This window comes from Notothenia rossii, assembly GCF_949606895.1.
Source record: "Notothenia rossii genome assembly, chromosome: 11".
NCBI classification, from domain to species: Eukaryota; Metazoa; Chordata; class Actinopteri; order Perciformes; family Nototheniidae; genus Notothenia; species Notothenia rossii.
This window is the reverse complement of record NC_136910.1, coordinates 43,110,308-43,138,290: the sequence shown is the minus strand read 5'-3', so window position 1 is coordinate 43,138,290 and position 27,983 is coordinate 43,110,308. Positions and strand designations below refer to the sequence as shown.

Sequence of the window (27,983 nt, the reverse complement as noted above, 5' to 3'; positions counted from 1 at the left end):
TTAGGATTTAACGAGTAGGTTCACAACCATAACAACACCTATAGAAACACCTGAATAACAGTGTCTTCTCATGTGGTTTCAATTTAAATAAGTGTTAACTGTGTATTGGTAATGAACCGTCACATTAAGGTACAGAACCACATACAGTTTCAAAAATTAAAAACGTTTCCTGTTGTTAAATGATCAGCCGGTGTGCAGGTACACGCTCTGCGAGTGCTTACTCGTTTTCTATGTGGGCTGCATAAGCAAGTCGGGGCTTTAATAACTAAACTAGGTCATTGTAATTATACTGGGTCCTACTGTGTTCATATTGAACTATATAGAGTGCCAACGTGAATATGAAATGGCTCTTTCATCTCTGCAGTCTCAGTGCAGAATAGATGAATTCCTAACATACATAATTCATTGTAACATTGATTGTATCTCCTCAAAGTCTTAGGATCGCCTCATGGTTAATGAAACTCGGTAAAGGTCATGGTGCAGGCAGTTTATACTGAGTTGCAGCCTGTTTGGTATATTATTGTTCCCCAGATCAAAACACTTGATGCACGATGGATAAGGTAATGATCATGTTACAGAGGAACTGTGTAGTGTGAGCAGTGTTATGTGATTTATGTAAATAATGGCTTTCAGAGATAGTGGTTCTGTACACAGTGTCACTTCACATTTAAATGAAAGCTACAGTGTCATAGCTCTGTCCTAACAAATATCCTCACAGTAATGTTTGCCTACAATTTTGTATTGGAAATGAAGTTTTGAATATTGCACCACAACTTTTACATGGTCTGTTATCTGTATCGGATTGATAACAATCCCTGTTAACATTGTTGTTGTTTTTAATGTTATCCGATAGCATTATGATCAATTAAAATGATATATTAAACCAGTAGATTCAGGATGTTGCCTCTCACTTTGAGATGTGTAGTGTTTAAAGGGTCTAACAGTAAAATAATGTGCTATCCTTTTTGTTTTGGAAACAAAAAACACTTTTGAAGCATCATTGTCTTTCTGAAGTAGTCTAGATGTCATGCTTAAGTGTTGTTTAGCCGTTTTTTGCCTTTATCTCATTTTTGCTTTGTGAAGCTGGAAGGCTGGTGATGGGTTTAGCAGACCTCTGTTTGGCTCCATCCTCTTCCTTCTAGCCAGAGCTGCTCTTTTCCAGCTGAGCTTCAAGTTTCTGCTTGGTTTACCCTCCCTGGCTCGGGTTTTCTTATTGCTATTGTGATGTGTTGGCCTGCTAGGAACAACACTGTCACCACACTAGAAAATGCAAGGGTTACTTCAGTGTGCTGCCACCAACTCTAAGAAAAACCTTGAAATATAGTGAAACAGAAATACTGTAATAAATAGTAGAATCTGGTTCTATGAAGCTCTGTATGAGGACTGAAGTGTTTTTATGTGCCGTCATTGCAAAAGCATTGCACATAAACGTTCTGTCAGTGCAGTTAAGATCAGGTTTCGTGTCATGCTCAGACTGCAGGCTCAGTTTCTGTGTGTGTGTGTGTGTGTGTGTGTGTGTGTGTGTGTGTGTGTGTGTGTGTGTGTGTGTGTGTGTGTGTGTGTGTGTGTGTGTGTGTGTGTGTGTGTGTGTGTGTGTGTGTGTGTGTGTGTGTGTGTGTGTGTGTGTGTGTGTGTGTGTGTGTGTGTGTGTGTGTGTGTGTGTGTGTGTGTGTGTGTGTGTGTGTGTGTGTGTGTGTGTGTGTGTGTGTGTTCGTTCTCCCATACAAGTATTGTGCTTAACTCCGCTAATATGTTTGACATCATGGATGCAAGCTATAATCTCCACAGTTCATAGCCTGGAGCGTGTTTTAAAAAAAACAGCATCATTATAAGTAACAGCCCAGCCTTTTTAGGAGTTTGCTATGCAGGAGAATGTCAACTATCATTCCCTGCGCATACAAATATTTACTTTACTATGCAGGTGTATTGAGAATATAATCCTTAATAGCTCACAGGGGAAAACCATGAATTACACATAAAATTAAGGCTGCTCGATTATGGCAAAAATCCTAATCTCGATTATGCGGATCAATAATTGTAATTGCGATTATTCATTGACTTTGAAAACATCCATTTATTGGAGAAAAAACATTTGAACAATATGTTTGTAACAGTTGATTACCCTGAACTTTAAGTATAATTCAACTGAAAAACCAAAAAAAAAAGTAATAATAATTTTTTTTTAAATCGTTTTATTTCGATTAAGTTGTTTTCGTAATCGTTGCAAGCCGTAATCGCGATTTAAAATACGATTAATTGAGCAGCCCTACATAAAATACTGTTCAAGACTTCAGGGTTCAGATGGACTCTACATCAAACCGTATGGGGGTGGATTCGGTTTTCTTGAGATAATTAGAAGGTCCTTTTTTAACAAGCACGCACAGCGTAATGGATTCTGTTGCCTTCTCTGTGACGGATGATGTTTATTTACTGCTGGACCTTTTTTCTTCCTTCCAGTTTGCTGCATAAAAAGGCAAGGGGTGACTTTGCATATGTGAAGACATTCAAATAATACAAATATAAATTCTACTTACCCGACACTTCTCTTTCCATTTCTCTGTCTGAGAATGACACAGTTACTCAACTATATTGATGTGTTTTTTAATGGCAGTCCCTTCTCTCTGTTTTTCAGACTGCCAACGGCTACATCCTCCTGTTTGATGTGCTGGGTGGGGGGGACGACAAGTACCTCTATGAGCCTGTCTATCCAAAGTGAGTGCAGCGCACACACACACATGCTCACACACGATGACACACAAACACACACTTTAGCAAAGTGAGCAGAGTGTACCAGGCTGTATCTTGCACTGAGGATACACCAACAACAAATCATCTGTCCCTTAAGGAGCCATTTAACCGTCATGAATAATGCATGTTACGTAAATGTTGAATTGTACATGAACTGCCTAGAGTGAACGTGTAAATACACAAGTATGCCTAACTCACTATATCCATGCACTTTGAATTGATCAGTTGGAACACTTGCTATTATTACCGCAAGTGACAACTTTATTGCTGGTTATAATTCACCACTACATTGATTTATGAACACTAATCGTCAAATGCTTCTCCTTTTCGATATGCTTGCTGCAGCCCGTGTCCTCAGCTGGCAGATGTCTGTCAGTGCGGCTGGTTAACAATGCCAGCATGAATAAAGGAGGGCTTTTCTACTCAATCCTCTTACATAAGGTTGTCATTTAGCTCTTGACCAGATACTGGATGTAATAAACAGGTTGCTCTGTGATATGCCTGAGAAAAGCTTCAGCTATCACTGTTTTTCTTCTAAATCTGACAAATACACTATATGGCCAAGTATATGAGCAGCCCAATACAGTATATCCACCTATAGGTGATTAGTGGACATCTGATCCGAAAACAAAGCAAGCACAGCGTCCACTCTTCTGGGAAGGCTTGTTTAGTAGACCAAAGTATGTGCCTTGAGGTGCCCCCAAGCTGGTCTCTGTTCCTTTACTAATCCTGCCGTTTCGGTGCTTTGTATCAAGTGTCCATGTCTATTGTGTATGTGGTGTTTTGTGTGTGTGTCTTTCACATTCCTTGACAGCATACCAGCAGAGGTCAGGCAAGTCGGGACGTATTCTGTGATCCTTTCCAGCTCCTGTTCACCCTCAAGTTCTCCTCCTAAATCATTCCAATGATTCTGTGTATTATTATATTGTGTGTTTGCACAGAGGGAGTCCTCGTGTGAAGGTGACTCCGGGCTATAAGGAGGAACAGTGTGCCCCTGCTTTGTCTCTAGAGATGAAGAAGCCTGTGGACCTGGAAGCCCCCATCACCAGGTATGATAACATCTTATCTCCTTCTCTCCTTCTCTGTTTTTATCTCCCTCTTGGTTTTCTCTGTTGTGTCTTTCCCTCTGCCTCTTCCCTACATAGACCCCAGCTAAGATTCAAAATCACACAGGACCCACCAAAAGATATGATCACTGTTATGTCTTGATGTTTTTCAACCCTCCCCTTGTGCATTGCTTTACAATTTTATGTACAGAAAGGTTCCTATCCTTTCAAAAAAGATTCTAAAGACGCAAACTACAAACTGGCGAGTAAACTACAAACTTGCATTTAGTATCTATTATACATTTCAAAGTGTGTAACTCACTGACACTATGATTTAAACTGTAGTGATGTTGTGTTTGCTTATGCAGCTCACCAGGGGATATTTAAATAATGCCCTCCATACTTGTAGCTGTTAGAAGTGAGCCTCTCTTTGTGCATGGAAAGGGCATTTAGCTCAGGATAAAACTGGGGAAATTCTCTTCTTCCTAATGGAAAATGGAAAGTCAACATTGGCAGTGAGAGATGGCTGAGGCTCCTTCAGCCAACGGCAGAGAGAGAATTCACAAATCTGCAGAGATGGATGTGTGCGGCGTGATGGACGGATGAAATTAGGCGGGTGGAAGGGTTTAGTGATGATTGATGAAAGGACGACAGAAGCTAACTTTATTTCAGTGCTGGCTGGATGGAATTAAGCGCTGCCTGGGGCGTAAACGGGTTTAAATCGGCCTCATCCGTTTTATAGACAGTATTTATTCAGCTTATAAACAAGGCATTTTAGGAAATTCACTTAAGTGAGATTGATTACCTGTTAAGCTGCTTATTACATATTCAGAATGAGACGTTTCTATTTCGTCTCGTCAGCTACATAACATATTATTTGGATGAATTTGTTACTTCATTGTTTAAATGGCTTGTTGCCATTTTAGATGGCTCAACCTGATTTGGTTAAAACTTTAATAATCAGCATTACCTGTATGAAGACGGATCCATTTGTGTAACGATGTTGACACACTGCACAACCCGGCCAGCTGTAAAACATAAAACATCTTTTTAAAACCACCCTAGATGTGAGATCACAGCATTCATTCAAAAACATTTATCTGAGTAAGTCCTTTCATTTTCATTTAAGCCAATGTTAAATGTACGGTCAGTGAGAAGAAAAAGACCATGAGAAGATTTAGAAGATGGCTCTTTATTAATCCCAGAGGGCAGATATCGTTTTTCCCCTCTGTTCCCAAATATACACAGTAGATCTACATACGGATAGGAATACAGATATGCACATCCCATGCAGTTTTATGGAGAGGTCCCAGAGTAAGAGGCTGCCAGGTTTTCCTGTGCCAAGGAGTTGTTTGGGTTCAATCCCTTGCTCAAGGACCCAGGAGGGGAACTGGCACCTCTCCAGCTACCAGTCCACACTTTATCTTTGTGGTGCGATTGTCCCTCATCTCAGATCTAGTGTCTCCTTCCTTCTTCTTTTTCTTGGGTTTTCTCCTTTGTGCTGGTTAAGTCTCCTTTCTTTGCTTTGTTCTTCCTTTTAGTTTTTCACCTTTTGCTCTTGTCATCCCCACATCCTCCAACTTGACGTTTTTGTTTGTCGAGTGACTGGAACTGGAGCTCTTTTGTCACCATGTGTGTTTGTCTTTTGGTTATACCGCCTGCGTCTTTCAATGCCTTGTGTTCATCTGTCACATCTCCACTGTGTGCACTTGACAGAGATTACAGAGTAGTCATGTGAATGAGAGAACTCCTGCCGACATTTCAAAGGCACAGCTTGACGAGTGGGTATCTCCTGCTGTTCCACTACAGAACAAGTTGCTGCTTCCTCCACAGCTAAAGCCAACTGTGCTCGACATTCTCAATTGTATTTCTTTTTTGCTTGCTTTTCTCCTCTTAGTTGTCCCATCCTCATCTTCAGTCTTAGACCTGTTATGGATGTGGGAACAGAATGAAGGTCTTTACTCACAAGCACACTGTTTGTTTGTTCCCTTGTGTATATCAGAGGACAGTGAGAGTTGGCACGGGCAGCTGTGTGGCCTCATCACAGCTGGCCAGTTAACGTCCACTCAGCTGGATGCTGACTACTCCTCTGTTTTATAACACTGCTGTTTATCGTCTCATGCCCACTTCCTACCTACCACCCCTGCCTGTTTTCTTTCACTTCCTCCTCCACACTTTCTGTCTTAGCTTTTGAACCTCAATGCTCATCTCTGTGTTTCTTCTTCTCCTCCCACCAGCCTGCAGTCCCTCCAGGAGGACTTGCTGGTGTGCACTGCAGACGGATACCTGCATGTGCTGCACTGGGATGGGCTCGGCAGCAACGGACGCAAAGCCATCTGCCTCACTACAATCCCCTTCTCACTAGACCTGCAGTCTGCTCGAGGTTAGAGGAGACCCAAACACATAGCTGAACATAAGCGAAGAGAGCACACATTATTCTAGTTGACAGTAAATGTCCTGATGTCTAATGCTAGGACATCACATCTCAATACAATATACACAGACATGTTTTGGCTACTTCAGCTCCTGGTTCAGTCCCTTTGTATGGTATAATACTTCCACCCCGGTGTGTGTGTTCAGGTGGTCCCTCTCCTGACCTGGAGGGAGTGTATATCCGTTGTATGGAGTATTGTGTGACGCTGGACGGCTTCGCTGTGGTGCTGAGTGACGGACGCCTGGGCTTCATCACGCCGCTCACCAACACTATCACCGCAGATGTAAGAATACTCACAGATTAAAACGAGCACACAGTTTTACTGAAGGGCAAACATCCACACATCGATTATGAACAATATAATAGTTAGTCATTTAGAGGCTGAAGAAAGTCTCTGATTCCTCTTTTTAAGACGTCTGTGACATCAACTGACCCCATGACAGGGGAACTGACACCAAACTATCAGGAAATGAAATGTTAACCAGGCCTTAGTCCCACTTTTGAGTGGCTAAGGGCATTTATAAACAGCCATATGAGGTGATATTCGTGTGTGGGCATCATTTAAGGAACATATACAATGATCATTATTACATACATAGAGGCAAAAGTGTAAGATAAGGGAGCTTTTGAGAAGCGAACACAGAGACCAGTAGCAATGATGCAACATGTTCTGGTCAACACGTTTTTGTGGTTTCATAAATAGCGCTGGCAGTGGCAGCTCAATTTCTTTAATTAATATCATGATACGAGGATTCATTACAGGCCTCGCAGCTATTACTTTATCCTGGCTGCATTTAAAAGGCGATTACATTATCTTGAAATTGAAAAAGTGGGTGTTATTTACTGCTTCTTCAAGATGAGTCCATTGTTTAACTCAAACTGTGACCAAGCAGTCGGTTGTGTTTAATCTCTGTTGTAGAGTCTCATTTAGACTTCTCAGTACATCCATGAGATACATGTAAAGAATGAAGCAGTTTAAACGCATGTGGCTGACCTGCCACCGACTTCACACACACATTTGTTATTCAAACATGTTTGGCATGTGTGTGTCCAGCAGCTGCAGGGCGTCTGGGCAGCAGATGTGACTGACGGTACCTGCGTGGCTGTCAACAACAAGTACAGACTGATGGCCTTTGGCTGTGCCAGGTACGTGTCTCTCGGTTTGAATATTTTCAAAAAAGTGAAATCCTGTATCTGTTTGTTTGCACCCTTGTGTTCCAGAGGTAAATTGTTGTCCTTGTGGTGTGTGTCCAGTGTGAGAATCTGTCCGTTTGTGTTTGCAGAGGCTTACCTAGTGTGTGCTTGTTAGAAACTCCTAATGGATTGTGCAATCTGTCAGGTTTGCAGGAATTCCTCATCTCTCCCTCCTCTACTTCTCAATCTCAGTCTGAAAGTTGTCTGGGTTTTGTACCTCATTGACGCACATGCAGTGGTCTTTTTTTTTGTCATATTTGCCCTAACGAGGAGATAAAGTCGAGGATAACATCAGTCATGCTGTAGAAGAGGAAAAGATTTTCAGTCTTTAGAACAGTTTGGGATTTTGCACCTTTGAAAACGCCCTTTTAGATCAAAGTGCTTATTACTCTGATGTGCTTTTCACCTGCTATGAATGAGCAGGAGGTAACATGTCAGTTAGCAGCAATTGAAGAGACTAGATGAAAGCCTCTATGATTAATAATTGCAGTCAACGAGAGGTGTAGCTTGGAGGTAAATTACAGCCCCAGGTCACTGACAGTGAAGCAGCCTACTGACCTGTAGCTGTTTGTTCATGTTGTATCACTGCACAGCTTTTACTCCCTGAAGCAACTTGTTATGACTGATAAAGTGTGTTTGTTTCCATCACAGCGGCTCAGTGCTGGTGTACATGATAGACACCGCGACAGGATCAATGCAGCTCTCACACAAACTGGAGCTCACCCCCAAACACTACCCAGGTATCACAACACATGTCTCTCTTTCCTTCTCACTCTCTGGTTGTCCCTCTCTTCTCAGGTCACAGATCTGCTCAGATTGCTCTGTGAGATCATTTGCATTCCTTCAGTTTCCTTTGTCTTGGGTTCACAGGCCTGTTATTCCCCTCAGGTCACATCTGTTTAAGTCCTGTAATAGGAGGATCTAAAGCCATGGCTCCCCCTAGTGGTGGAACAGCCATCATAGGGCAAGGGCAGTGATTGGCCGGAATGAAATGTTATTGTATCTGAAAATGGGCCGTCTGAAGACGTCACCCTTTTGTGGAACTGAGGCAGCACCATTAGACCTATAATAAGTTCTGTCACTTCTTCTAGCTGCGTTTGTACATCAAATTGTCTTCTATTCAGAAAGTCCTTCTCTAGCAAGTCTTGATACATGTGGAGATTTTGTAGCGATACAGAAGGAAGGAAGGAAGGTACATAAAGTGAATTTCAAAACACTAATCAACTACTGCCAGAGTTTTAAACTAGAATTATATCATTCTGTAATATCAATGTGTTCAAGGTGCATCGAGGTGTTGCCTCTGGGAAAAAAACTAACTGGAATGTGTGTGAGAAAAGATTATTTATCAAGCTTTGCCAGGTTATCCTGTTAATAATAAATCATAATATAATTTGATTTGGTGTGAAATGTGAGAGAATACATCAATAAATCAATTGCCCCTTTGTAAAAGCATTACTCCATTTAAAATATAAAACTATAACTAAAGCTTTTTTACTTTTATGTGTTCTTTCCCTGTTCAGACATTTACAACAAGACGGGTGCAGTCAAGCTGATCTGCTGGTCACCTGACTACAGTGTTACCATGGTTACATGGGAGTGCGGCGGCCTATCGCTGTGGAGTGTCTTCGGAGCTCACCTCATCTGCACTCTGGGCGAGGACTTTGCGTAGGTGGACACACACACACACACACACACACACACACACACACACACACACACACACACACACACACACACACACACACACACACACACACACACACACACACACACACACACACACACACACACACACACACACACACACACACACACACACACACACACACACACACACTTCATGAAATGGAAATTCCATTCATTTATTTTTTGAATGTGCCCTCTCCTCAGGTATCGTTCTGATGGTACCAAGAAGGAACCAATTAAAATCAGCTCTATGGCAAGTGGATTATTTAATACTGTCTCACCCACCTATTACGATTAAAAGGAAATTTGAATTTAAAATGGTTAATATTTTAAGAAATATAATAAGAGAGTTACATAAATCAATCAAATGTTTTAAATGATGTAAACAATGGCTACAAACGAGTCGTATGTGTACGGGTGTCATGTTTCTAAATACTATCCACTTCATCCTGCTTTTTCTTTATTAAACGTTTTATTGGATGTATTTAAATACTTTCTCTACTCATATATAAATTACCTTTGACACGTTAATGTTTTTTGTTATCATTTTGCATAATGACTTGCACTCTTCCCCCTCCAGAGCTGGGGAGCGGAGGGCTACCACCTTTGGGTGATCCCCATCAAGCAGGAGAAGAAGAAGAAGCAGGAGGAGCAGGAGGTGGAGGAGATGGAGACCCCCCCTCACCCCACCCTGCAGGCCGGCATACTGCAGTTCCACTTCATCAAAAGTGCCCTCACAGTCAACCCGTGCACGGTGAGAGGAAAATATATCGTCAGTTTTTTTGTGCACACATACGCACACTTCAAATACTAATTATCTATGTGTTCCTCTCGGCCCTATAGAGTAACCAGGAGCAGGTGTTGCTGCACGGGGAAGACCGCCTCTACCTGACCTGTGGTGACCCGTCGCAGGTCAACAACCCCTCTGACAAACACACACATGTACACCCGCACGACGGCAGCCCGCTGCACCACCCCCCCAACCCCGACTCCTCTCTCTCTCAGGGACTCAGCACTTTACTGGGACACAAGCACTGGCACGTGGTCCAGGTAAGGATCATCACACCTGCTTTTGGGAGATTTATTTCACAGGGTCAGAGTTTTGAAATATTTCTTGGGACATATTATCTTTGACTGCAGCCTCAGACCATGCCATTTCTTTTTTACAATTGATTCATCATTTTATCATTACTGCAGACAATAAATACCTATCACAATTTCACAGCTCATAAACCCCAAAGTATTCAATTATATAATGTAGTGCAAGTAAATGCTACATGCTTCTCATATGAAAAGCAGGAATCATCTAATATCGGGCATTCAAGCTAGACTTTTACATGATTTATCAAAATAGTTGTCTGCATATTTCTGTATGACTTGAGTTGCAACCAATGAAAACCATGATGCACTGAGAGCAACTGCATATGCCCGGTAGTTATGTATTCAATAAGGGCAGATTTGCATCTATGTGTATCGTTTAATGCATATAAGGTATCATTTGCTATCTTTTATTCATCATTTTTGTCTTCCTCCAGATTCACAGCACATACCTAGAGAGCAACTGGCCTATAAGGGTAAGTATCGAAATGTGTGTTTGTGTTCTGCTTCCTGCTTCATTAGGTCAAGTGTAGGGTTGCAAAATTCCGGGAATTTTCAAAGATGGAAAATTTCCACGGGAATAAACTGGGAATTTTCTAAATTGAAGATTGGCTCTTCATAGGGAACTTAAACATAGTTGGGGAAAGTATATTTTAGCATAATCTTGACTAAAACAAACAGATGCCATTCAAGTACACTTGAATATCCATGCCATAGGACACTGCTTACCGCATGGCTATTGAGACCACACAAAGGTTCGCAACAGGCTCACAAATGTGAGAGTGAAAAAACTGGTTGGCATTCGGGCAAACCTAAGGCTCTCTGAGCCTGACACAGAGCCATCCTCAACAAGGCTGGACAGTGACACTGAAGAGGAAGACTCAGACTGTGATGTTGATGAGGCCCAGGAAGAGCCCATTGACTGGAAGGCTTTAGCAAAAATGCAGAGGATTGCTTGAAGGAAGATTTGCATGTTTAATGGGACTTTTTTGAGCGAGAAGGGCTATTTTCATTTAACAGTTTGAATGGGACTTTGTGGGGATCTTTGGATGGGGTGTGCATTTTTGTTCATTTTTTAATGAGTGGGGTTGGGGTGGATGAGTAACATTTAACTCAACATTCCTGTTTTCGTTCTTCAATGAAACAAATAATTGTTCAATAAAATAATTAAAACTTGTTCTGTTCTACTTTATAAAAAAATGTTGAAATGTCATGTTTTTATGTTTAATTTTGCATCGAATATTTCCAAAATTCCCCAGCTTAACTTCCCATGGAAACTTTCCAGAAATTTACCGGAAACTTTCCGCCCCTTTGCAACCCTATTCAAGTGTCAGGAGGGTTGTGAATCATACAAAAAAATATATTAAATCATCTTTGAAATGATCCGGTCTGATCTGGTTCCTCTAACATTAGTCAAATTCATCATTTCTCCCATGTGTGCTCAGACTCTGAAGCTGCTATAGTCCTGTGTACACAAAGCAGTATTGTTTACAAAGAACACTAATCATACTGCCTTCACAAGGTTGTGTATATAAGCTGAATTAGAAAAGCCTATAAAGCACATTTTGTATGATAGATGGCTTTACAAACAAACCTGACTGAGCTACTATATCAGTAGCTAATACGATTACAACTGTTTTTGTTTATTGTGTTAGTGAGTGTTTGTATGCTCTGTCAATACATTACATTTTATTGTTTGCCTTATTGACTTGTGTGTATATTTGTGTGTGCAGTTTGCAGCCATAGACACAGCAGGCCAGTGCATGGCTGTAGCAGGGAGGCGGGGCTTTGCACACTACTCCTTATTCACCAGGAAATGGAAGCTGTTTGGAAACATCACTCAGGTATGTGACATTGTAGACCAAGATAAATAAAATGTTAAATGACATATTTTCTAGATGTATTTAAAATATTCTCTATTCTTTTAAGATTTTTTCCAGATTAAACATGATGGTCGTTATCTTCTGTAATATGATCTAGCTTAGTTTGTTAAGTGTGAAAATATTGCCAGTTGTGTTTCATGCTCAAATAAAAAACCGTGTGTTTGCATGTGTGTGTAGGAGCAGAACATGACGGTGACAGGAGGTCTGGCTTGGTGGAAGGACTTTGTGGTGGTGGCCTGTTACAATTATATAGACCAGCAAGAGCAGGTGAGACTGAAGCACCACCTTTATTTTCTCTTAAATTCCCCTTTCTCTTTATCTAGATTCCAGTTGTGTAAGTCAGTTTTTGTGACGTTTCCTTCTGTTGACTCTAGTTGAGGCTCTATCAGCGCTCAGCAAACCTGGACAACGCCTTTGCATCCGTCACTAAGCTGCAGTCCGACACTCTGCTGCTGAACGTCTTCAGAGACATGGTCATCCTGTTCAGAGCCGACTGCTCCATCTGCCTCTACAGCCTGAAGCGGAGGAACGACAGGTACACATCACACCTTCAGTCTTACATTCAGAACTAGCATAGCTCCCACTGTTGCATTTCTGACTCTGGCTAGAAAAACCCTATGTTAATTAAATATACTATAAATAATATTTTCCCGGGCAAATCTCAGTCATTTGTATCCTTATAAAGATCACCTTTAAAGATTAAGATCAAGATTAAGATCAGCTTTTAATAATCCCTGAGGGGAAATTCAGCACCAGTAGTCATAATATTGTTAGGTAATATGTTACTCTGCCACATTTCCCCTTGGGAAAAGAGGCATTTAGTAAAAGCTATTGACTCTACACGACAGAAGTGTTCCTCAGCATTATGTCTGTTGAGATTATACATTGTTTTTAATGAAGTATTTGGCGGTCTTCATAACCTTTAAAGGTTGCCAGATCTGTAAGGATCCCTGCTTACTTCCTTATTTTTGGTGACATTTATTTCAAGTCAGATAGAATCAATTAATTAAATCAGGGAACCTTCCTGAATAAAACATTAAAGTGAGCAACATCAAGTTGTCTGCCAACATTGACTGCATTGACGTTTAATGAAAATGAGATTCTGTTTGGCAGTCGAATGCTGTTCCCTTGGATACGGAAAGCCCTGCATTTCTTTGCGTTAGGATTTGTTGGCGCTTTAGTGGTTTACCTGGAAGATATGATTCTGCCTTTTAATAATGTTCGCCTTTATTTCCTGTTTCAGTCCACACCCGACAGCCAGTGTGGAGTTGTTGCAGGAGGTGTCGATGTCTCGCTACATCCCTCACCCCGCCCTGGTGGTCTCCGTCACACTCACCTCTGTGCGCACAGAGACCGGCATCACGTTGAAAGCCCCGCAGCAGGTAAGAAAGCTACACAGACTTTCTGATATATACTGCCTCTAAAGGTGCAAGTACCTTCATGTTTAACATATGTGTGTGTGTCCATCTCAGGCCTGCATGGCAGAGAGCATCATGTTGAATCTGGCTGGCCAGCTGATCATGCTGCAGAGGGACCGCTCAGGGCCGCAGGTACGGGAGAAGGAGACGCCTGCCAACTCCAAGAAGCTGGTGAGTCCCAACAATAACCAATGCATTGTCTCTAGTTTTTTCTGACCTCGATAAATTGCCGTTTACATGCGTGTTTGTTTACATAATGATGTGACCAGCATTTTAGCCAGGCGTGCTGTTGCTGCGGGCAACTCTACCGGCCAGGCGCGCTGTGGCTGCTGGCCACTCTACCGGCCAGGCATGCTGTGGCTGCGGGCCAGGTGCGCTGTGACGGCCCCTACACACGGCGGCGTGCGTTGCCGCTTCAACGCTTCTGCCCATTCACTTTGAATGGGGTGACGTCACGATTCGCCGAACTGCATTGTGGGAGCAAAGCGTAGCTTCTCTCGCGGTGCTCGCTGCAAAAGTAGAGCAATGTTCTACTTTTGCCGCCTCGAATCATATGCCAGTGCAAGCTCTAGCCAATCATACCGCGTGCTTGTGTGTCTGGGGTGGGAGATTCATGTGATTGGTTGTTGGTCGAGTTTCAGCCCCCCCCGCCGGCAAGCGACAACGCACGCCGCCGTGTGTAGGAGCCTTGAGGGGCGGGGCTCACACACAGCCGGGTCAGGACACTCCGCGTGCAACAGTGTTGCAGCCAAATTAATAATATAGAGACAAGCAGGAGAGAACATGTGACTTACTCGAGGGGAATTTGAAGTGAAATGGAATTGGTTGCAAAACCTAATTCCACATCCCCGGTGTGGGAATATTTTGGATCCACAAGGCGAACCTACGGACTTGAATGAGCCGGGCGGTATGTCGCATTTGTTTTAAAAAGGTAGCAACAAAAGCTAGCAATACGACCAACCTTAAACTGCACCTGAAACACAACCACCCCATTCCGTTTTCCCGGCTGGGAGCAAACACGGCCGCTGGAGATGGAGAGCCCCCACCATCCCGACTTACTTTATTTAAAAAAAAAAAAATGTACTGCTGCATTTTCCTAAATGCAATTTGTGTGTTTTGGCCACAAGGAAGCTCTGTTTTCCTATTATTATTATTATTATTATTATTATTATTATTATTATTATTATTATTATTATAATTATATATTATCATTATGTCAGTGGTCTAAAATGGTGCCGGCAATATTATCGTTTATCGCAATAATTTCCGGGAAAATGTATCGTCCAACAAAATTAATTATCGTGACATTCCTCTCTGTCTGTTACTTTAGATAAAAAATAGGGAGCCCCTCCCCACGCCCCTCTGAGAGATATTTGGTCTAATAATACAAAAATGGTGCTCTAGGAGGAGATTCAGGTGCTAAGGTGGACGGTGTTACCTTGGTTGGTGATTGGCTAATATTATGACATCACAAAGTGGCCAAAATCTGATCTGCTCATTTTCAGGTTTTTATATAAATGGATCAGGACAAAAAGAGAAGGGGTCTTTTTTCCTGAAACTTTCAGAATCGCTTTACAAAGAGGAGACACATGTTTATGTATAAAAGACATGAAAAAGTGGACCTTGCATAATGGGGGACGTTTTAAGCCGTTTTTTCCTTTGAAATGCTACAAAAACATGCAGAAGGAACAATGAACCAATACTGAGACAGCCTGTTTGAGTTTTACATCATTGGTTTATCCCATTTGCAAGCCTCCTAACTGACTGGGGAAATGTTGCTTACAAATCACTGGTATTCATACTCGTTTCCTGTGCTAGCTTATACCCAGTGTTGGGCAAGTCACTTTTAAAAAGTAACTAGTAATAGTTATAGTTACTGCTCTCAAAAAGTAACTAGTTACTGTATTAGTTACTAAATTATAAAAGTAACTAGTAGCAAGTTACTTTAAAAATAATAACTATACAAATACAAGTTTTTGTGTTGTTCTGTGGCACAGTAAGAGAAAAGACAACTCCTCATCATTGTATTTTTTGTGTCCTTTATTCCCACAAATTGAAAATAGTGGTTATATCTCCAAGTTGTAAATACGCTGCTGCTCTCGCTGATACTCTCGCTGATACTTGCATCTGCCATTGTGTGTGTGTGTGTGCTGGTGGTGGGCGTTGCCGTGTATGTGTGTGTGTGTGTTAGCAAGTGTTTGTGTGTCTGTGTATTTTCCCCATAAGGACCCGCCCAACTCTGTCTCTGATTGGCTTACCTTGAAATGTTACCCCGCGTTAACTAATCATCACCCCTCACATCACTTTCACTTTTCCATGGTACTGTGAGAGGACATCACTGTATTCACCTGTAAATTACATCCGCAGGGAGATTCGGTTCAGTTGGATCACATAATGTAACGCAGCAACGCACCCATTTAAATCACAGTAACTATAACGGTGTTACTGAATGGGAATAGATAACTAGTAACGTTATTAGTTACTGCAAAAGGTAGTTGCGTTACAGTAACGCGTTAGTTTGTAACGCGTTAGTCCCAACACTGCTTGTACCACAGATGCATTCGACGTTCAGTAGTTGATGGCAGGGGATGTTGATGCTGGCCCTGATAACTTTTTCTTACGGGGCTATTTTGATCAGATCTGTAGCCTTTGGTGTCACTGTCTTAATGCTTATGTTAAATATTGTTCAAGCATTCTAAAGCAGACTAAAATGCCAGTGATGGTAAATCAGTAGCCAGAGGTTTGTCCTTTAAAAGACACTGTTGGGGTTAGTTATAATCTTTAACGTCAGTGGTCTTAAAACCTTAAGCAACTTCACACATCTTGTCAATAGAAACATAACACAACCTGCACCCAACAAATGTGTTGTCCCCAGGAGCAGCATATTAAGTCTAGGTTGTATTAATAAATCCCTTTCCTTCTCCCCTAGCTACAATTTTGTCCTCCCGTGGTGCTTGCCCAGTGTGTGGAGAACGTGTGGACCACCTGTCGTTCCAACAAGAAGAAGCGCCACCTGCTGGAGGCCCTGTGGTTGTCCTGCGGCGAGGCGGGCATGAAGGTGTGGCTGCCTCTGTTTCCCCGAGACCACCGCAAGCCCCACTCCTTCCTCTCCAGACGCATCATGCTGCCCTTCCACATCAACATCTACCCTCTGGCCGTGCTGTTCGAGGACGCCCTGGTGCTGGGGGCCTCCAACGAGACGGTGCTCTACGACGGGCTGCAGGGCCCCTCTGAGCCGCTGGAGGCGCTGTTCCCCTACTGCACCGTGGAGAGGACGTCCCAGATCTACCTCCACCACATCCTGAGGCAGCTGCTGGTGCGCAACCTGGGTGAACAGGTACGAGGGGCCGAAATCATACTTAGGGAGAAATCAACATGAGTGTACTTACGCATTCTCAAACAGTTCAATTACATGATGAGGCTTTGCTTGTTTGCACTCCTACAAAGTACATAAACTCTTTTCCATTACTTTAAAACAATTCGATTTTTTTTAGAGAAACGCCATTTTGGTACATCAATGGGATCCACAGTTACAGAATAAAAACAACCAGTGATCGTCGTAGTCTTAACTTCTATTGCACATCGACTGAAGAGCCATGCTTTTGAATTTATTCCCTGTTTTTTCTTCTCTTGAAGTCATACAAAATTCAAACACACATTCATAAACAAAACAAACCAGTAAACCAAAAAGGGAGAGAGCAATGAGAAAACTGACAGACAAAAAATAATACAAATAAAAGGAAACGGATGAGGGACAGTGTCTCCATTAGACAGAAATGGACAACATTTGAAGAAGGTTAAGAAGGGCTGCCACTTGGTGTAAGACGTACAGGAATTGCCTCAGAGATGATTGAATCTTTTCCAGTTTTAGGAAAGACATAACATCCTTGAGCCACTTATTTGGAAGTGTTTTATTCCATGACCTAACGTCTTCTCTACCACAGGCTTTGATGCTGGCTCAGTCCTGTGCCTCCCTGCCCTACTTCCCCCACGTCATGGAGCTGATGGTGCACGTGGTGCTGGAGGAAGAGGCCACGTCGCGGGAGCCCATCCCCGACCCTCTGCTGCCCACCGTGGCCAAGTTCATCACCGAGTTCCCCCTCTTCCTCCAGACCATCGTCCACTGTGCCAGGAAGACGGAGTACGCCCTGTGGAACTACCTGTTTGCCGCCGTGGGAAACCCCAAAGATCTGTTTGAGGAGTGTCTCATGGCCCAAGACCTGGACACAGCAGCCTCCTATCTGATTATACTGCAGGTAGAGACAAGATGACACTGCATGATCAGTTAGCTGTTCAGAGCATAATGCAGCGATGATCAGACATCTTTTGCCTATTTAGCCTATTAATAACTATCAAAAAGTCTCATTTCTAGTGTAAGCATAAATTAATTCATTGTGATACCTTACCTAAAACTGTTCAGGGTGTCATGCTATCAAAAAGAGCTCACAGTCTCCATCTGTCTCCATTTCTGCTCCTTCTCTCTGTGAAGAACATGGAGGTTCCAGCAGTGAGCAGACAACACGCCACTTTACTCTTCAACACGGCACTCGAGCAGGGCAAGTGGGACCTCTGCCGGCACATGATCCGATTCCTCAAAGCCATCGGATCCGGGGAGATGGATACTCCTCCCCCAACACCCACCACTCAGGTAAAGAACTTTCAATAATCTCTACAAACATTTCTTTCCTTTGTTTGTTGTTGTTGGTCTTTGACTAGCTCTATAGAAATCAGTCAGCAATCTGTTGGAATCTGTCCAACAGTTTTTATCTCAATTGTGTTTTTATTCATCAACATTGAAAATGCCCCCTTTCTGTTTTCCCTAATCCACAAAACCGGAAAAAAGTGGAATAATAAGGTATAAAATAAGTCATTTAATTCCTATCCATTTGCTTTAAAAACAATTACCAATGTATTCATTCCTGATGTTTAAATAGTAACAACTATTCAAAAAGCAGACGATCAAAGTGAGTAAATGACATTTTATAACAATTCAACATAAAGAGGCAACTCACAGAAGTGCAGAACAAGCATCAAAGTAGTTGGTAGTAATCTGTCCTTGATCAAGCTAGTCTGAAACACTTTACACTTTAACATGAAAGTTGAACTGTGCGTCTCTGTGTTTAGGAACCCAGCAGCTCAAGTGGCGGTTTTGAGTTCTTCAGAAATCGCAGCATTAGTTTGTCGCAGTCAGCGGACGCCATCGCTACGGGGAAGTTCAACCTGCAGAAGACCTTCAGTATGCCCTCGGGACCCACTGCTAAAGGGTAGGGACACACTATAGACACAGGGTATGTGTTGTTCAAAATGTCCTCACAGCAACATCTAAATCCCTCCTCTCCTTCTTCCTGTCAGTCGGGAGGTGGACTGTGCGGAGAACATGTACATCGACCTGATGCTGTGGCGTCACGCCCGCCACCTCCTGGAGCAGGTCCGCCTCCGAGACCTGGGATGCTTCTCCGCACAGCTGGGCTTCGAACTCATCGGCTGGTTGTGTCGGGAACGGAACCGCGTGGCCCGGGTCGAGGACTTTGTGTCTGCGTTGAAGCGACTCCATAAGGACTTCCTCTGGCCCTTCCCTGTTATCCCCGTGGGAAGCATCAGCTCGCCTCTGAAGAACGGACGCTGTCGCCCAGGTGAGCGAGACACGATGCAGGAGGGGGGGGTTACCTTGATTGGTGATTGGCTAATAGTTACACAACCCAAAAAAACATTATGACATCATAAAGTGGCCAAAATCTGATCAGCTCATTTTCAGACAGGATTTTGAGAGAAGGGAATGCAACTTTCAGAATGTCTTCACTCAGAGGGGACACATGTTTATGTATAAAAGACATGAAAAAGTGGGTTTATCATAATAGGTGACCTAACAGGAACCAAAGTTGGCCCTCTGCTTCCCCCGTTAGCTCTCAGCTCTATCCTAATATTTTATGTTGTGTTTTTGTTGTTTCCTAAGCGCTGAGCACTCGGCTGTTGAAGTCTCAGTCGGCTGACAGTCTGCTGAACAGCGACATGGACACGGGGCCCCTTCAGGCGGACAACACCAGCCACAGCTGGCTGGACAGGCTGGAGGACAGAGCCAAGGACATGGACACGGCCTCCTCCGCCCACTCCAACCAACACTCTCCACAGACACACGACGCCATCCTGTCTCTGCTCACCAACAAAGGTAAAAAGCAGTTACTAACAGGAGAAGTATTTAAATGAATCCCTATTTCCTCTCTTAATCCTTCTCTTTCTCTCCCCTCTAGTGGAGGAGTACAGCGTGGGCTCGGCCACAGACCTGACGGAGACCAGCTCGGTGGTGGATGGTGATTGGATGATGGTTGATGAGAACTCGTCCACTCTGAGTCTCAGTCAGGCCGAGTTGGAGCACATCTCCATGGAGCTGGCTAACAAAGGCCCGCACAAGTCACAGGTGCAGCTCAGGTGAGACCCTAAACACCACTAACTCTCCTCCCCATGGTCCCTCTGCAGTTGGGTTTGATCCAATGTAAATCATAAGCCTGTATTTGACAGCGGTGCCTCTCTCCCCCTTCAGGTACCTCCTTCATGTGTTCATGGAGGCGGGCTGTCTGGAGTGGTGTGTGGTGATTGGTTTGATCCTGCGGGACGCCAACGTCATAAAGCAGGTGATCTGCTTCCTGGACAGCCCCGAGGTCCCCCAGGAAACTGTGCAGAGCATCCGGAACGGCCTATTGGCTGTCGACTCGTGGGTGTCCACTAACTGGTGGGTGTAACTTTGAAGTGTAATGACATTTTTACATAGAAAGCATCATTTTTGGAATCAGAATATAAGTGATTAGTAGCCATTATGTGATGAACTCTGCAGCACTGGTTAAGGCAGCTGAACACAAACATGAAATAAGCATTTTAACACTCTGGATGCTTGTGATGTGAGATTCAAGCTTAGTTTCTTTAGAGAGCACATTTTAAAGCAACAGAGGTTGACCGAAGTCAAACAACAGTGCAATGTATAGGAAATCGTAAAACATAAAAAAAATAGATACAACCAGAACAGTGCACATTACCCTCTTGTGAGACTTGTATATAGTTCTCTTGTCTTAACAATGACAGTGGCTTGTATAAAACAAAATGAGGGCAAATTCATTCATAAATTCATATCACAGTATTGATTTGTGCCCATTTTTCAAATAAATTAAAGTTGGAAACATTTTCAAACTAATCTTAGTTCATTTAAAAAGCCCAATCACTTAGTTGCATATCAAATATTTTTATAAGCAATCTGAAGCTTCTGTTTTAAGGCATGAGCTGCAAACTAAATCAAGTAAACCCTATGGAGAGCTGGGATGAAGGCTGTTGTGTTTCTAACAGCATTTTCCAGTATCAAGAATCGTTGACCTACATTGGATTGATTTTTCCAACTTATAACTGAACTTAAGACGCAATAAACTTCACCTCTAGTGAGCGGCCCAGCCCTTCATATATTTGTCTGTATGTGGCCCTCGGTGAAAAAAGTTTGGACACCCCTGTATTGGAACAATCCAAAAATGGTAGAAAATGTACCCACTCTGACCTCTTTCCCTCCTCACTCTCATCCTTTCTCCAGCCTGGGCTACAAACCCTTCCTGAGCCTGATCCAGCCCCAGCTGCAGGACCTGATGGAGGCGGCGGTGGAGGCGGTGCAGCCCGAGGCCTTCCAGCCCACCAGCCAGAGCTCCAAGCTGGGCAGCTCCGAGGGTCCGGGAGGGGCCGTGGCGCCCCGGGCGGAGGACATCCGAGGAGTAGCGGCTCCTCTGGGCCTCGCCCTGCCCTCCCTGGAACCCCCGGGAGGGTTCCCCCGTCCCCCCTCTGAGGAGTGTCCCCCCGAACAGACGGAGGAGCAGGGGGAGGAGGAGGGGGCCTACGACTGCACCCTGTCATGAAGCCAGGAGCCTCCTCTGGACTCACACCTGTGACAGAGGGGGGCGCAGCAGGGGCTGGACTGGAAATGCACTCTTGTTGGAGTGTGTGTGTGTGTGAGTGTGTGAGTGTGTGTCCGAGTGTGTGTGTGTGCAGAAAGTACCTCTCCTGCAGGTTCTTACTTCAGTCAGTATTATCCACTCTTCAGATGTACCCCCCTGTGGATACCGAGCTACAAACCAGACATCTCACAGACCATAATGTGCTGTTAGACAAAAGCCACCCGTCAGTTTGTGCGTCTATACATCAGGTGTGTGGAAGCTGTGGACCAGCACATTTCATTTGTTCAAATTCCAAGAAAAATATTCTGTGTGAGTAGCTTTTGTTTGACACTCAAGTTCAACTGGAGGCTTTGGAACGTTTTATTTGTTTCACTGTCCAGACAAGAAGCTCCATTTGTTTCCTTTGGTGTAATGTGTGCAAGAATCAGTTCACAGGCGAGCCCTGACTGTGTTAGCATCATGCTACATCACCTAGCAAAACGTAGAACAAAGCTCTAGTCGTGAACCATTTACAGGAAGTGTGTCTGAGCCCACGGCGTGCACGAGAGGTGTTTCATACTTTCATACCTCATATGATTTAAAAAAAAATATTTTGTGATACCTTTTTCAATAATGTAACAGTGTACAAAATAACATTATTTTTCTATCCATTACACCTCGTCCTTCTTGAGCCTCCCCTTAGAAGCATGGTATGAATTCTTTGAGAAGTGGCGCCCTGAGCATACGATCGCGGAGTGTGCGGATTAGTTTCCAAACACATTTCGTACACCACGTTTGCTGATACCCAGACCCAAATATGTCCGAGTGCGCTGTCTGATATTCTTCACGTGTTCCAGATTTAAGACAACAATCAGAGCAGTGTTGAGAAGATTTAAAGCGCCATAAAAACCAAATGATGTGATATGTTCTCCAGCTTTTAAACACACATTTGGGTTTAAGTGTCCGTCTGGGAGATGAGAATGTGTTTCCTTTCATCAGCGAGGCAGATTTTGTATTATTAAATCCATCCTACTCTGAAGACTTCATACTTATTGAAAGAGGATCCATCCCTTCCCTCAGCAGCAGTGTTAACAGTCAGTATCATTGGCTGTAATGGAGGAATTGTAATTTGACTTGGCATATCACCTCCCTGAACCTCTAAAACGATGATTTCTGGTTTGTGTGGATTATCTGGATGCGTGTACCACATTGTATTGAGAACGTGTTGACTTGCTTGGTGCCTCTCATCACATGCAAATAGATTCTAATCGTATTAGTCTTCATTTATGGTATTATTTATTGGCATTATAGCTGCCTCTGAATTTTGCTCGGTTTGTTTTTAATGACTGATAACAAACTTGTCCCCCTTTGATGAAATCAAACTCGTGTATTGGCTCTCTACCGCAGGAACTAAACGGTTCATCAGTCAGTATTATATTGTGCAATGTATCGAAATGTTACTCAGCTTTATTTTTGTATGTTCTTTTCCCCAGCTTTTACTGACCATGATAGACCAAATTATATTTTAGATACCTTTTAGCTCTCTTGTAATGAGATGAGTCGGGTGTCGTATCTGTATGAAATTCTTCAATGTATGAATTGCCTGTGTTGTTCAAACACTCACAAAAGGGCAGAGTGATGAACTCAACATAACCCCCCCCCCCCCCGGAACAAGCGTACAGCAACACTACGCTGCTCCGCTGTACGCTTTACTTGAAAAACGGTAACACGACGAACCAAAGACTTGACGACCAGAGGCCTTCTGCTCCCACCGGTTGCTTCAAATCGAGTGTCTCACGACGCAAATGGGAGAAAACAAAAACACCCTCACCCCCCCCCTCCTCAGAATCTAACCATTGATGCTCAAACTCATTCTGACGAGACAGTTTCCTAGGGAAATGATGAATACTGCAGATGTTTTCTGGTTCCCTTCTCTGCAGGTGGGGGCAGGTCATGGTACATCCCCCCCCCCCCTCCCCTCCGTGTACAGTTTAAATTGTTTCCTGATTCCTGAGTAGATTTTTTTTTTTTTTTTTTCTGGGGCATCGGCAGCAAACATCCTCAGTGCAGTGTAAAGATACTCTCGTACATTTGCCTTTTCAACTCATGTTTGGTTTTCTACTTCATTTGTTCTCCTTGTACATAAAAGACCAATAAATTATTTTTAAAAATGATGAGTGGCCTGTGTTTGTGTTTACATGTAGTGATATGAGCCAGGAGGAAATTAATATTAATGCTAAATCATTTATATACAAAATAATAGTACATTGGTTTCATGTGACAGCATGAACTGATTTAACATTTTTTAAATAAATACACTTCTCTCACTATTACTCGTGGCAAATTCCAAAGCACAAACAAAAAGGAGTGCTACAATCACCTATCCTAATCTGTAATGCTGCATTGAGTCGGAGTCATTGAATTAATAACAATATTCATATTCTATAGAGAAGAAAACCTGAAATCTAATAAAAACCATTTGTCTTATCTGTAAAGTTTGATTCTAACATGACATGGAGGCTATTGAAATATGAACAGAGTTTAAAAAGGACAATACAACCAACAACAATATTGTAATAAGCGTTTTTAATGCTGTACAGGTGCTAATTTAATTCAAGCTTTTTGCATAAGATCAAATCATCCTGTCCAATCAACAGATGGATACCCTGTCACCAGATCATTCCCAATAAAACCAGTCATATCAATCAGTTCATTACAATTGACAGACAAATATGCAATGAAGCAAAACAGCAGTTCAAGGAGTTATTGAACATTTCAAATAACTCACAAAAATGAACAAAATCATCAGTTTAAAAAAAAAATAACATGAATTGAACAACAGTTAGAGAAGTAGGCATGAGTGATGTTGGAACAGGTAACTACAACTAAAAAAGAAGGACATCCAGGCATTAAGATGTTTCCCTGTGTCCCAGAATAGATGTCTGTGTGATGAAGGTAACGCTACATCCTAGTGTGATTCTACCCAGCCTCTCAGTCTAAACTGAGTTACATTAATACATTAGATTCTGTTGCAAACTATTTCAAATCACTGTTTAATTTATGTTAAGCTCTCTCTGTGTTTCTTTACTCTAACAGTGGGAGCACCAACGGCGTCAGGGGAGCCGTTTCACAGCGTTTTAAATCGAGACGTCTTTCATCAGTGTCTAACAAAATCACTATAGGCCTATGACTTTCCACAGATGATTAGAAAATAACCATTTACACTTGTTAATAAAGCTTTTCCTCCCGTAGACGCTCTGCATATTCACTTTCAGTAAAACAGATTTAGATCAACTCAAGTCACTTAAATAAGCATCTACACACTGATGTGTGTCTGTTGAGGTTCGGGGAGAGCAGCACTGAGTTAACGCAGCAGCAGCATCTGTAACACACATTTACATTACTGTCCATGGGGTTGACTTGCTTTCACTGTAGTATCTGGGGTTAATGGCTAAAACGCACACAAAACACAGGTATGGTCCTATTAGGATTGACAAAAAGAAACAAACGTGATGAGTATCATCACATCTTTTTCACCGGCCAATTACAAAAAACTATTCCTACAATACAGTCTAAGTGAATTCATAACAGAAGAGGTCTGATGTGGTTAGTTTTATGAAGGGACACTGAGGAGAGATGTGTCACCTGCTCTCACACACAGATGGAGTTAGAGTACTTTAATGACGTGTGCATAAGCGAAGGAGCAGAGTAGGACCGCTAACTGCCGAGTGTCGTCTAAGGCTGGGATGGATTTAAGTTGAAACTCTCCAACAGACAACAGCATAAAAACAGTGCATCACCTGATAGCTTTAAAAACCACTGAGTCGTTGGTTTCCACGACAGTAAACAGTTTGTGTCGTTGGAAGCGAAATGTTAAGGCCTCCTTCATGTCAGCATGTCGGAAAACATGGATCACAACGAGGAGTTTTTCTCCCACGCCTTTACAACCCGATGCCACATTGAGAGGGAGTCAAACTTTAGACAAGCAACAGTGGAAATTGTTGTTTGAACAGATTCTTAATTGGGGGACGGTCACTTGATGACAGATGGGATTTAGCCGACTGCAGAAATCAGAGGTAGCCTGCAGATCATCATAACGGTGCTTTATAATCCATTCAAAAGAATCTCTCTAAAATGAGCTAAATCATTCCCACTTATTCAACAGTCACATTCAAACCACGACACGAGGACAATAAAAGCTGTTATCACAAAGTATGGATCACTGCAGAGGTAGTGGTGACACCAGTATACTCCCTCAGGCGGCTTGTTAGGTGGTGAAACAGCTCCGTGAAGCTCCTCCCCCACACCTGTTCATTTCTAGAACTTTCCGAAACCAACATTAACAACCACTTTGCACTTAAATGACCGATGGTACGGTGATCCTTGAACCTTCCTCTAGCTTTCTTGGCACTTTTCACATGAGCGACCAAGCGCAACACGCCGAGTGCATTTCCTCCAGGAGAGATTGACCTTTAACCCCTGTGTGTAATCTCTCCAGTCACTGCACCGCTTCTCTTCAAGTGTGACCCGGCCCTGAATGTACCGTGGTGCTGTCAGGGCCCGGCTATCTGAAGGAGCAAGTTGTGGTACTTAGGCTCTAGATGGAAAGGCTCCACGTGAGATGAGTGAACTATGTGAAATATTAGCAACACACACACAAGAAAAGACACTGCTAAGAGCTGTCGGCAGCAGCACCGATGTGAACGTTTAAATGATTGAAGGTATCTACATTTAATTTACCCTTAAATAAAACCTATATAACTGCTTTTGGCGATGCCTAATATCGGTTATTTCCCAATGACCTCAGAGGGTATTTTCTGTAGATAGTGATGACATTTGGTAACAATTATAGTGTGGAGTTGGTTGGCTTTCCGGCCGCTCACCCTCAAGGCCCCGGGGAATAATGCTAGTCACGGGACATTCAGACTGCCCCTGTTTCAAGACCATTTCAACACAAGTTATCTGGATCCCACCAGGCTGAAACATTAAGACTTATAACGCCCTCTGCACAGACTCCCCAGGAAGGCTGCTCCTTTAAAGGACACATTGACATTTTGATTCTAGTCAGCTGTTTCCATCCAACAGGCACAGCCTCTGCACGCCAGCTCTCTGACAGTTAACGCAGACTGTTGGCGTTCCTCATGTAAACACAGCGGTACGACTTGCTAATCAGTGGTGCTACTGAGGAGTTCAGATGAGCAATTTCACTGTTAACAGAAAAACGATTTGCTCAGAATGTAAACAAGTGCATGTTGGTGAAAGCAACTTTCAAAGTGTCAACGTTTCCAGTCAAAGTCAGAGAAAGGGTCAAACAGATCCATCGGTATGTATCTACACCTACAGTGGTTCTACAGGTAGTGCTCATTCCTGCATAGGAAGCCTGATGTAATCTGAGGGGTTAGCAGGGGAAGTGGTTATTCATTCAGGAGGAATGGGCGAGGAAGGAGGCATGAGGGAAAGTGAGGAGGAGGAGGGTGAGATGGATCGAGTAAAGCAAAGGCACGACAGATTGATTTAAAAAAATAAAAAGGAAAACGGAACCCCTTTGTTTCGCTAACCCAGGAGAGAGCACGAGGCTTGTGTCTGCCGGGGCCTCGGACGATGAGTTTGTAAGCTCTCTGATAGGCTTACCTCTGCCGTGTCTCCGCGCCTCCTCCTGCTCCGTTAGCTATAAGCCTGCTGACACAGTGATGGGGGTCTCTCAGGGAGCAGGAGTGTGTTAGAGTGTCAGAGAGGAAAGGCGCCCGGGCTGGTCCTCAGTATTGTTCCTTTAAAATCAGTTTGTATGTCTCGGGGGGGGGGGGGGCTTTGACCCTCAGCTCTCCTCGGCGCCGTCCTCTGCGATATCTGGCGTCCCTCAGTATCGGTACATGTCGTAAGTACTGACCCAAGACGAAGGAAAAGCCCATGAGGGAAACCTGCGGAGGACTTCCTCCAGCTGAGCAGTCCTACTGTCCTGTCCGAAGAAATAGTGGGTGGAGATGGCAACGGAGATCATCCCCTCGGGGCCTGAGGGGTCCGGGTCCCTGGGGGGCTGAGGAGAAGAAGGACAGACCCCTGGTTAACACAGAGTTACCATGTGAGAGGACCAGCAGTGATCCCAGGCCTTAAGAAAAGAACATCTTGTCTTTGGCTTAGTTACGCTGCATGTGTTTGAGCTTATGCAACGGATTTCAAAAGAGTCTTTAAAAGGTCATGGAGTTTGTCTCAACAATTGGTCAAATGAAGTCTTAAAATTGGGAGTTTAAAGGTTCTCCCATGACAGCAGTCCAGCTGTGTCCTGCCAGGAGCTAATCTCCTGCAGACATCACTGAAGCGAAGGTATTCAGAAATGCAGAGATGTGAGGAATGAAAGGAATGACATCAAAACAAAACTCAACATCTGTCTAAATACTCAGCTGTCAAAGGTGCAGCAGTGCCTGGTGATTTACAGAATGTTGTTGGCAAGGAAAAAACAGTGTTAAAATAATAGTTTGGGTATTTTGTTGTTGGGCATAGGAGCTGGTCAGGTTAGCTTAGCATGCATACAGGGAAGAGGGGTAAAGAACCAGCCTGGATATGTCTAAAAATAGAAG

At 43.2% G+C, this 27,983-nt stretch overlaps 2 protein-coding genes across 3 annotated transcripts in view; one reads left to right on the top strand and one right to left on the bottom strand.

Annotated features, from left to right (window-relative positions):
• ric1 (RIC1 homolog, RAB6A GEF complex partner 1) overlaps positions 1-23,582 on the top strand; it is a 37,234-nt gene extending 13,652 nt beyond the window's left edge. The window contains exons 3-27 of one of the 2 annotated variants that reach the window (XM_079657483.1): positions 2,633-2,712; positions 3,690-3,797; positions 6,032-6,177; positions 6,375-6,511; positions 7,286-7,374; positions 8,074-8,162; positions 8,943-9,087; positions 9,313-9,361; positions 9,689-9,862; positions 9,952-10,158; positions 10,644-10,682; positions 11,940-12,050; positions 12,267-12,356; positions 12,464-12,624; positions 13,333-13,471; positions 13,562-13,678; positions 16,437-16,844; positions 17,452-17,763; positions 17,997-18,155; positions 18,632-18,771; positions 18,860-19,140; positions 19,461-19,673; positions 19,756-19,933; positions 20,046-20,234; positions 21,075-23,582. In XM_079657483.1, coding sequence (XP_079513609.1) covers positions 2,633-2,712; positions 3,690-3,797; positions 6,032-6,177; positions 6,375-6,511; positions 7,286-7,374; positions 8,074-8,162; positions 8,943-9,087; positions 9,313-9,361; positions 9,689-9,862; positions 9,952-10,158; positions 10,644-10,682; positions 11,940-12,050; positions 12,267-12,356; positions 12,464-12,624; positions 13,333-13,471; positions 13,562-13,678; positions 16,437-16,844; positions 17,452-17,763; positions 17,997-18,155; positions 18,632-18,771; positions 18,860-19,140; positions 19,461-19,673; positions 19,756-19,933; positions 20,046-20,234; positions 21,075-21,390 — 4,077 coding nt within the window. In that variant the 3' untranslated portion in view covers positions 21,391-23,582. Of the gene's footprint in view, positions 1-2,632; positions 2,713-3,689; positions 3,798-6,031; positions 6,178-6,374; positions 6,512-7,282; positions 7,375-8,073; positions 8,163-8,942; positions 9,088-9,312; positions 9,362-9,688; positions 9,863-9,951; positions 10,159-10,643; positions 10,683-11,939; positions 12,051-12,266; positions 12,357-12,463; positions 12,625-13,332; positions 13,472-13,561; positions 13,679-16,436; positions 16,845-17,451; positions 17,764-17,996; positions 18,156-18,631; positions 18,772-18,859; positions 19,141-19,460; positions 19,674-19,755; positions 19,934-20,045; positions 20,235-21,074 lie in introns of both variants that reach the window. The other variant, XM_079657482.1, reaches the window with a different exon arrangement.
• A 397-nt stretch (positions 23,583-23,979) lies between these two features.
• ermp1 (endoplasmic reticulum metallopeptidase 1) overlaps positions 23,980-27,983 on the bottom strand; it is a 34,192-nt gene continuing 30,188 nt past the window's right edge. The window contains exon 15 of the mRNA XM_079656962.1: positions 23,980-27,442. Within this exon, the coding sequence (XP_079513088.1) occupies positions 27,266-27,442 (177 nt within the window). The 3' untranslated portion in view covers positions 23,980-27,265. The remainder of the gene's footprint in view (positions 27,443-27,983) is intronic.